The sequence below is a fragment of the Lynx rufus genome, unplaced genomic scaffold (genome assembly GCF_022079265.1).
Source record: "Lynx rufus isolate CCGP_SWC_20201006 ecotype Redwood Valley unplaced genomic scaffold, mLynRuf1.p SCAF_9, whole genome shotgun sequence".
Taxonomy (NCBI): Eukaryota; Metazoa; Chordata; class Mammalia; order Carnivora; family Felidae; genus Lynx; species Lynx rufus.
This window is the reverse complement of record NW_025814897.1, coordinates 62,564,192-62,575,406: the sequence shown is the minus strand read 5'-3', so window position 1 is coordinate 62,575,406 and position 11,215 is coordinate 62,564,192. Positions and strand designations below refer to the sequence as shown.

The 11,215-nt window shown below is 37.1% G+C and overlaps 1 protein-coding gene across 1 annotated transcript; it reads right to left on the bottom strand.

The window, feature by feature from the left end:
• Nucleotides 1-279: 279 nt before the first annotated feature.
• Nucleotides 280-1,245, bottom strand: LOC124506290 (olfactory receptor 52N4). Its single transcript, XM_047072325.1, has one exon. It carries the CDS (start codon nucleotides 1,243-1,245, stop codon nucleotides 280-282), a length of 966 nt encoding a protein of 321 aa, XP_046928281.1.
• Between the last annotated feature and the right edge of the window lie 9,970 nt (nucleotides 1,246-11,215).

Sequence of the window (11,215 nt, the reverse complement as noted above, 5' to 3'; positions counted from 1 at the left end):
TTCTACTTTATTTTTTAATGAAATGGGCTAATCAGGCTTTGCTCAAGGATATGTATTAATTATTAGACTCATTCTTCACAAGACTGAAAAGGAAAAAAATTCATGGAAATCTCAGTTGGCAGGCCAGTTGAGATTTTTAAAACATCTATTTAGAAATGCACCAATCGACAAGCTCCGTTTCCATGACCAAAATAGTACTTCCCAAAACATTTTACACCTCTTGACTAAACAGGAGCTCCTCTCTGTCATGAAAAATGGTTTTTTTTTGGTAACTGTCCTTTATATGCTGTGGGATTTGATGTCCTTAGAACCTGAAAAGATCCTTATGACACAGTTGCGTATCTGCTTGGTTTTCACTCCATAGACAATAGGGTTCATAGTGGGAGGCAGGAGCAGATAAATATTGGCCACAATGATGTGGCAAGATGGAGGAATTGTGTGGCTCCCAAAGCGGTGGGAAAAGAAGGAGAAGAAGGCTGGACTGTAGGAGAAAACAATGGCACAGATGTGGGCAGTGCAGGTGCTGAAGGCCTTCTGCCGAGCATCTGCTGAGGAGAGGCTGACCACTGCCCGGAGGATCATGGTGTAGGAGACTGTGATGCACAAGATGTCAAAGCCCCCAATCAGGAGGGCAACCATCAGACCATAGATGACATTGACCTTGATATTTCCACAGGATAACTTGGCTACAGACATGTGGTCACAGTAGGTGTGAGGAATTATATTCCCTCTGCAGTAGGGCAGGCGCTTGGTAAGGAAAGTGAAGGGAATGATGAGGAACACCCCTCTCAGGAAAGTAGCAAGCCCAACCTTTGCAATGACAGGATTGGTGAGGATAGTTGAATAGCGCAGAGGGTAACAGATGGCCACATAACGGTCCAGGGCCATAAGCATGAGCACCCCAGACTCCATCCCTGTGAAGGTGTGGACAAAGAACATCTGTACCAGACATTCATCAAAGCCAATTTCTTTGAGATGACACCAGAAGATGCTGAGAGCTTTAGGGATTGTACTAGAGCACATGACAATATCAGTTAGGGAAAGCATAGCTAAAAAGTAATACATGGGCCTGTGCAGGGAGTCCTCTAAGTGGATGAGGTAGAGGAGCCCACAATTCCCTACCATTGCCACAGCATACATGGAGCAGAATGGGAAAGAAATCCACAGGTGCATGTCTTCCAGTCCTGGGACTCCATTAAGAATGAATGAGGCTGGAGTCCAGTTTGTTTTATTCAGCATTAGCATGATCAATTAGGCTTAACATTCATGTGTGTTTTCCTAGAGTAGGCAAAAAAGAGAAGAAAAATATAGCTTATATATACTGCCTCCCTCTCACCTCAACATTTTAAAATTCCATAGTGCATTTTAATGATCAGTCAAAATTTCTAAGGTCCAAGGATTAGTTTTTATTGTCTATTTGTTTTGCATTGATTAAGTCATCTGTTCATCTAACAATTTCTTATTAAGCAACTCAAGTTCTCATCACTGACACTGAGTCTTCATTATTTTTAAAATATTTCCATCCTCATAATTTATAATTGAGTATAACTCTGTTAATGACTTCTCTAAAGAAATTTTTGTTAGAATACCTTACTTACCTATTAATAACTATATGCATCTCCCTATTTTTTCCTAACTTTTCCCCATTTTTTCCTAACTTTAGCAATGGGACACATTTCAGTTGGGTTCTAGTGGGAGACAACATAAATGGAAATTTAATATTTCTAATCACACATCAAATTCATTTCTCATCCAAGAGAAAAATTAATTAATCCAAATTCCCTACTTACAATTAAACTTCATTTTCAAGTTAACTAAATATTTGGGGTAGATAAATGGCATCTCCTTCTTTCATTAATCTCTTCATTTCTCATAAATATTTACTGAGCTCTTACAATGTGATCCTGTGGAGAATAAGACACAATTTCATCCTTTAAAGAATTGAGAGTCTAATGGAGAGACCAAGTGCACAGAAATAATCACAGTAAACGTAATAATTACAGTAAACATAAAAAACTGAAATAGAAGTATGTACATTGTCTTAAATAAGCAGTATGTTATTAAAATGGATGTGTGTTTTTGTTGGTGGGGTGTTCGGAGGAGGGATTGGTGATTGTCAAGAAGGACCATGTTGAAGAGAAGGCGTTTGGTATGTATTTTGAAGGAAGACAAGTTGTAAGGGAGATACATTTGTAAAAGAAATTCCAGAGGAAAAAGTCAATAAGTACAAGTAGAGAAATCAAAACAAACACATAAAGAAATCAATAAAAAGAAATCAAAACGATCAAGTCTATGAGAATTCACTTGTATGAAAGGAACAAATGATAACCTGGACATTTGCCCAGGAGCTAGATCATAAAGAATCTTGTAATGATAATACCGAATTCCTTGATAATGGAAAGTAAATACTAAAGAACTCACAAGAATCCAAAGGGTCAGAATTTACTCCAAGGTGCTTTAAAAACTTATTAAGTAGGGGCACCTGGGTGGCTCAGTTGGTTGGGAGTCCGACTTCAGCTCAGGTCACAATCTCACGGTCCGTGAGTTCGAGCCCCGCATCAGGCTCTGGGCTGATGGCTCAGAGCCTGGAGCCTGCTTCGGATTCTGTGTCTCCCTCTCTCTCTGCCCCTCCCCCATTCATGCTCTGTCTCTCTCTGTCTCAAAAATAAATAAACGTAAAAAAAAATAAAATGCCTTTAAAAAATAATAATAAATTAAAAAAAAACTTATTAAGCAACGAGAAAATCAGAATCTTCCTCCTACCCCTCATGGGAATACTCTCTACCTCTACCACCATCACCCCATCCCCAGCAATGAGGACAGAAGAAGGATATGAAAAACTTTGAGGGGCGCCTGGGTGGCGCAGTTGGTTAAGCGTCCGACTTCAGCCAGGTCACGATCTCGCGGTCCGTGAGTTCGAGCCCCGCGTCAGGCTCTGGGCTGATGGCTCAGAGCCTGGAGCCTGCTTCCGATTCTGTGTCTCCCTCTCTCTCTGCCCCTCCCCCGTTCATGCTCTGTCTCTCTCTGTCCCAAAAATAAACGTTGAAAAAAAAAAATTTAAAAAAAAAAAAAAAAAAAAAGAAAAACTTTGAGATATTGTGGTCTTTGCTCAATAGGTAAGCAAAATAAGAATTAATGGAAGATTGAAGCTGATTAAACTTGCAGGTAATCATTTATTTAGCAGACTCCACAAACAAGCAATTTATGTAAAATTTCTGTTTCCTGAAAGGAAAGGACCTCTGGCCAGAGTTGCCAAACAACCTGATTGCTTTTCTTTAATCACCTTCCCAGTAACCTTATAATAACTAGAAATAGGAAAAGGTGCATATGATTTTCCATAGAAAATTGTCAACTAATATGGTAGAAATTTCACCAATTTATTAGGCAGAACACCTGGACCCCAGAGCTGATTTTTGTAATTCACTTAATCTCCTTGAGGTGTTTTTGATCCTTCAATGTCTCTAAGATCATGTCAGTACAATAAAGTAGGGTCTTGGTGAAATACATGGATTTTAACCCCATCTTTCCAATTCCTAAAGGTATACATGTAGACAATTTATGTAACTTCCTTACAAATAGATTACCTATCCTTTTAAATACTGATAAAAAATATTATTGTAAGAAATACAGAGTCCAGAAACCAAATACTGAAACACACATTAAGCCACCTAATTAATGACAGAGGAAACAGATTAAGAACAAAAATGGCATTTTCAAGGGTCATCTGGCTAGCTCAGTTGGTAGAGGTTGAGAGTCTTGATCTCAGAGTCGAGAGTTCAAGACCCATGGTGGGACTAGAACTTACTTTAAAAAAAGGTATTTTCAGTATTATATTTTCAATATTATTGAGTCAATGGATGTGTGTTGAGAGAAAAAAGAAACACACCTTGTTCCCTAAATCATGTCATACACAAAAACAGGTTTAGAAAAATATAAGAGCTAAATGTGAAATGTAAAATACACATCCTCTTTGGTATTTGGAATAGGGAAAAATTTGAAAACAACACAGCTGACCACTGCCAGCATGAAGCCTGCTTGGGATTTTCTCTTTCTCTCTCTCTGCCCCTCCTTCTCTTTCTCAAAATAAATAAATAAACATTTAAAAAAATATGTACCACTAAATTGAAAACTGAAAATATTTTTATGGGATTACAATTGCACTTTTTGGAAAGATGTATTTTTAAAAAATACTAGATAAGCATTCCTTTGATAAGCATTCCTTTTATACTCCTCAATCTCCTTTTTATCTGTATAGCTGTAGTCACTAAAACTGGCTTTATACTCACACAATAACTAGTTCCCATTTTCAATATATTTGCAAAACTCTTCAAGATCCAAATTAAATACTTAAGTATTAACTACAAATTTAAGCAGCTTTATTATTCAATCAAAATAATTTTGATACAACCGAATTCAGTTTCTTCCACAAGGAAATTTGACTTATGCTGGCTTATAGACAGGATTACTGGAATAGTAATATTAATACATGACTATCACCAAACTTATAAAATGTAGTTGATATTACCTGTAGTATATCCTCATTCTTCAACCCTATAGGTAAGAAAATTTGTTTTTATATCCATGTTTTTCTTTTCATATGAGAGTTGTTTGCTCCATGTGGCTTTTACTACCCGGACACAATGGAATAAAGTCATAGCTCAGTCTCACTAGAAAATAATAAAAGAAAATTGCACTCTGATTTTGAGAAACAGGGGCAGGACAGGTAAGAAGCAGGAGCAATCTGGTCATTGATCTAATGGTGGAGAACTATTTTCTAACTGTTCTTCCATTTCTCATTGTCATGAGAGTGATTCATGCCCAACTTCCACCACCACTGAAATAAAGATTCCTATTTATATAGAGATATAACACAGAAAATCATGATCACAATGGCATTATGCTGAATCTTAATGCCATAGTTTGAAAAATACATATTTAATAAAAACACCCAATCCCACACAATATTTCTGCATTCAAATTGTGTGAATGAAATCAAAGATTTATTTCTGGAAAAATAATAAGCAGTTGATATATACACAAACCCTTCTCCACTTTATCTTACTGACAATCAGAAATACAGAAACAAATACAGACAGGAAGAAAAAAAGAAAGAAAGACAAAAGGAAGGAAAGAAAGAAAGAAAGAAAGAGGAAAGAAAGAAAGAAAGAAATCTTGTCACTAGCCCCTCTTTTGTATGTCTTAAATACCTTAGTTCCTGGATAGCGAAACAGTGGGCTGAATGCAGTCTAGTCCAGGTATTTAAGATCTTGTTAAAATAAATCGCAATCCTAGAATGACTGTGCATGTGCAGCAGCCTATCTTCAACTTCCTTGATATCTGTACTATTGAACCAAGACTTTAAAGGAAAATGTGTGTTATGTGTCCCAAGGGCCCATGTCAGAGTATTGGAGACACAAGTGTTGGTGTGGGGATCAAGCTATCCTCTGTGGGAGGAAGAAAAAGAGCTATAACTTTCCATTATTAGTGCCCAAATATTGATACATAAATAAGTAAATAATCTCATATGTGTGTGTTTGTGTGTTAGCATGTATGTACAGGAAGGTAGAGACTGAAAATGAGCACAAGTTATTTTTACATAAAACTAGGACTTGATATTTATCACACATTTATATTTTCTTTTCCCCCTTCATTGTCCTATGGAAAAATAGATCAAAAGCACTTAAGCAGAGAAGTTTTTCATTCACACACTAATTCATTTTATAATTTCTTCTTTTATTCATGTATTATTTCATCTTTCCTTTTGATGACTGTTTATTGAAAACTTTCTATTTTCTAAGCTATGGTAGGAAATATGTAAACATGATCCCTGGTTTATTTTTTGTTTGTTTCAAGATTTTATTTAAACTCTAGTTAGGTAACATATAGTGTAATATTGGCTTCAGGAATAGAATTTACTGATTCATCACTTACATATAAGTGATGGCCCCTGATTTAAAAGCTTACTTTTAAGGGAGATAAATGATGACTGTTATGGCAATGTAAAAAAGAAAGTCACCAAAAGATTAGGCTTATTACACCCACATATTAAGTTAGGAAAATTAGATCAATATAAAACCCTGAAATAATCATGACGGTAGTGATAATTTTTAAAAACATAACTAGTTTTTATTTTTTATCTATTTAAAATAGATAAAAGTAATACCAGCATACATTGAATAATTTGGCAGAATCGAAAGGTGTTTTAAAGGAGATCAAAAAGCACTTATAGTTCTACAACCTAGATGAATCTGGTATATTTTTATCCTGATCTTAAAACTACATATATGTAAATGTATTGATATGCATGTATTATGTATGTTTTAACAAAAAAAATGATGATAATATACTATAACATAGGCTGGTATTTTTATCTAATATTATATAATTAGTCATTCCAAAATTGAGTTATTTTGATTGAATAAAAGGTCATCCAACAAAACTAAAAGGCAACCACAGAATGAGAGAAGATATTTGCAAATGATGTAACGGATAAGGGTTAGTATCCAAAGTCTATAAAGGACTTTTCAAACTCAACCTCCAAAAAACAAATAATCCAGTAAAAAAATGGGAAGAATTGGAGTTTCTGGTGGTGTTCTCTGGTCCTTTCTAGTCTTTGTTGCTTTTGGTCTTTTTTTATATTGTTTTGTCTTTTCTCCCATCACAGAGTCCCCCTTAAAATTTGTAGCAGGACTGGTTTAGTGGTCATGAACTCTTTTAGTTTCTGTTTGTCTGGGAAACTCTGATCTTTCCTTCTATTTTGAATGACGGCCTTGCTGGATAAAGAATTCTTGGTTGTAGATTTTTCTGATTCAGCACATTGAATATATCCTGCCACTCCTACAGCTTAAGTTTCTGTGGACACATCTGCTGCTAACCTGATCTGTCTTCCCTTATAGGGTAAGGACTTTTTTTTCTCTTGCTGTTTTCATGATTCTTTCCTTGTCTGTGTATTTTGTGAATTTGACTATAATATCCCTTGTTGATGGTTGGTTTTTGTTGAATCTAACGGGAGTTCTCTGAACTTCTTGGATTTTGATGTCTGTGTCCTTCCCCAGATTAGGACATTTTTTCCACTATAATTTGCTCATATAAACCTTCCCCCCTCTTTTTTCTCTCTTCATCTTCTGGGACTCCTATGATTCAGATACTATGCCTTTTTATAGGTAACTGAGTTCTCTAAGTCTTGTATCATGCTCTTTTGTTTTTCTTTCCCTCTTTTTTTTCTGCTTCATTATTCTTCATAATTTTGTCTTCTATATTTCTCATTCACTGCTCTGCTTCATCCATCCTTGCCATCATGGCATACATTTGAGATTGCATCTCGGTATAGCATTTTTAATTCTTTTAACTCTGTAGAAAGAGATTTAATGCTTTTTTCAACTGTAGCTAGTATTCTTATTATCATGGTTCTAAATTCTAATTCATACATTTTGCTTACATCTGTGTTGATTAAGCTGCTGGCTGTCATTTGTTCCTGTTCTTTCTTTTGGAGTGAATTCCTTCATTTTGTAGGAAGAAAAAATTAACAAAATAAAAAAATACAATTAAAAAATTAAAAATAGGGCACCTGGGTGGCTCAGTTGGTTGGGTATCCGACTTTAGCTCAGTTCATGATCTCATGGTTTGTGGGTTTAGGCCCCACAAGGGCTGTTCTGACAGCTCAGAGCCTGGAGCCTGATTCAGGTTCTGTGTCTCCCTCTCTCTCTGCCCTTGCCCTGCTCATGCTCTGTCTCTCTATCTCAAAAATAAAATAAACATTAAAAAAATAAAAACAAACCACAACATCAAATAAAGGAGCTACATCCTAGTAGCGTTTTGGTTTTCTTGTTGAAAGAAGCTTGATAGAATAGAGAAAAAGAGGAAAGAGAAGGAAGAAAGGAAAAAAAGTAAGAAAAAATTTTTAATTAAAAAATTGTATAATAAAATAGAATAAAATGGGGCTCCTGGGTGGCTCAGTTGATTAAGCGACCAACTTCGGCTCAGGTCACAATCTTGCAGTTTGTGAGTTTGAGTCCCATGTCAGGCTCTGTGCTGATAGCTCGGAGCCTGGAGCCTACTTCAGATTCTATTTCTCCCCCTCTCTCTCTACTCCTCCCCTGCTCATGCTCTGTGTCTCTCTCTCAATAATAAATAAATGTTTAAAAAAATAGAATAAAATGAAATAAAGAAAATGAAATGGAATAAAAAATTCAAAAAATAAAATAAAGTAAAAAATAATAAAAAATTAAAATTTAAAAAAGAAAATAAAAATAAAATTTTCTATTTCTGTATCCAAGAAAAAGAAAAGAAAGGGAAAAAACAATTTAAACCAAAACAGAAGCAAAAAAAAAAACTAAGAAAACAAATGAACCAGCAAACAGAATGAAACCTAAATAAAGTTAAATTCAGTTTCCCCTAGAATTGAAACTATGAAGCTCTCTATAGTTCATATATCAAGCAGGTGGAGGGACTTGTGCTTGTTTTCTGGATGTCTTGGAGGGCACAGTTGGATGGGGCTTGGATAAACAGCTCTGTTCTCCACTAGATGGTTCTGCTTAGCTTCCTGGGATAGATCAGTGTGGTGCACATGCCCATGCATGTGCATGTGTGTGCATGTGTACATGGGAAAGGTGGAAGTGGCTTCTCCCAGCTCCCTAGTCTCTGGCATGGGAACTTCCTGCTCTCATCAACCCACCATAAAGCAGCCCTTCTTTGTGTCAGGACTCCATCCACTCCCCAACTCTATCCTATTCCTGTCCAAGCCATCTGCCTACCAGGTGGCACCTCCAGAGTTTTATCTCAGATGGTGTTGTGTTTCAAAACTCCATACTTCAGAGACCCCTGCAGCTTAGACCCATGCTGGTTCTCTGGGGGAGGGTCTTGCTGAGCAATGTCTTGTGCTGTTGCCCAGTGGTAGAGGGTCAGAGATTATGGCATAGCACAACACACAGTTGGTGCCTGGTTTCACCACACTCTGGCTTCTTCGTCCCAATACCAGCAAACCTGGCTGCTTTCAGGGGTCCCCTGGGACTTTTGCCTGTGGGGAGGCCATATGGCCTCAACCAAATGCACTCCAGGTAGGAAAACCACTCCTCCCTTCATGGCAAGTGGACCCCTCACACCACACAAACTGGAACCTGAGGATTCACCCTACTTCCTCACCAGAGCACTGCCAGACACTGAATTCTAAAACTTCAGACTCTGCACTCCTGGGAGAAGTGAAACCCCCTCCTTTCTCCCCATCAGTGGCTTTGGGGAACAGATCTCTTGTTCAATCACCTGCAAGTGTTTTCACTTGTTCTCTTTCTTTCTCTCCAACTACTTTCAGGGAGTGTTTTTCCTACACTCTCCTGATGCACCACACTCTCCCCCATTCTCTGTCCTCTCTTCCCCAAAACACCTCCCTACCTCTGTGGCTTTTCTCTCCCTCAGTTCACCTCTCCACACCACGCACTTCCAAGCTCTGTGGCTCAAGTTATGCAGATTTTTGTGCTATCCTCAGATCAATTTCCTAGGTGTACAAAATTGTTTTGTGTGAATCTAGGTAACTTTCAGGGACGAAACAACCTGAGGGTCTCCATGCTGCTCTGTCATCTTAACTGTAAAGAAAGTAGTTTTATGAGTCCTCTGGAAATTGGGTATTTTTTTCTATCAGCATTTAAATGAAAATAAATAAATTCAAGTTTATGTGGGAAGCCAGAATTTACTTTTAATATTTAACTGTAAGATGAGTGACAGTATATGGTATGGAATAGAACTATTAACATGTGGTAGGCCTGTGCCCCAAACTAATCCTCAATTTTTATGAGATAATCCATAAAATATGCCAGCTACTTAATGATACTCTAATCATAGGATCAGTGGAAACAAGTCCAGATCATAATGAGATTCATGACATATTAAGGTAAGCCTTATTTTTCCTCTTCATTCGTTTTAGCATCATAGAAAAGAGAAGAATATTTCCAGGGAAAGGTATTTCACTGGGATAAATATCCTGCACCTGCCTGTTGCCTTACAGACTTCTTTATTTCTATCTGTAGATCTGCTTCTCACCTCCTCATGCTGCCTACATCCTATTAGTCATGGCAGAGGAGTAGTTGCAGTAGATGTGGTGGTGGTTTAAGTAAAGCTCATGAGTCATTCAGTCTCAGCAAGAGACAAAAGGTACACACAAATGAGAGTCTCAGGAGAATTTAATGAAGTTGCCATTAACTGGCTTGTAGTTGGGGTGAAGGAAACAAAAATGGATGTTGAAAAAAATGGAGACCAACACAATGACTTGATTGTGTTCTTGTCCAACATAAGGGAGAGAATATTTTAAAAATATTCTTGGGTAAAACCATACAAGCTATAGCTATTGCAGATGGGCTATGTGGCAAATGCTTCATTGGCACATCCAGCCAGAACCCCAATGTCAAAGTGGGCTAGGAGAAGAATAAATAACTGAAACTCTCTTCTTGCACTCGAATCTCCTGCCAGTGATTCCTATTGGTACAACCTAGCTGGTGCTGGGAAAAAAGGAGCCCAGGTTACACAGTATATGAGCTTAAGACCTTTAGGGTATAGAACACTGCAGAAAGGGTGGATAGATCTGGAAAGGCAAATGGAACAAAAGATAGATTCTTGTGTGCATCTATATTTCTCTTTCTCTCACTCTCTCTCTGTCTCTCATTCTCTCTCTGTCTCTGTCTCTGTCTGTCTCTCTCTCTCTCCTCCTCATATCTGCCTACTCATCTGTATCCGTTGAGTTATGTTTATCCAGGTTTGGTCATATGGCCCTGTTCTATCGCAAGCCGCATCATAGACTGATTGGGCTTTGCTCATCTGAAGTATTTTCCATTCCTCCCTCTGCAGGCACATTATTGGAATGACACCTGTTCACACAGACAGACGTTGCTCCTAAGGAATGGTTATCAATAAACAAACATGATCTATAACTCAAGTTATAGATCATTTATTTCTTTGGTTGTGTGTGAGTGTGCTTTTGTTATTATATTACATTTTAATTTAGGAGAGAGATATAAATATTCTATTCTAGTTTTTATTCCATTTGGTTATTTTGGTAGAAAGTCTTTCCTATTCTCAAGTTTATCCAGCTCTTATCAATATTTTGGAGCTACTGTGAATATTTTGTTATTGTTGTTGTTGTTTTCAGATGGTTTTACAATGTGAAAAAGATATCTTAAAGGCATTCACTTTTCCCATCATATTTGAAATTAGCTGAAGTTCATGTACA

What these genes read in the sequence shown, in the direction of transcription:
- LOC124506290 (XM_047072325.1), bottom strand. Translation starts at nt 1,245, where the DNA reads ATGCTAATGCTGAATAAAACAAACTGGACTCCAGCCTCATTCATTCTT.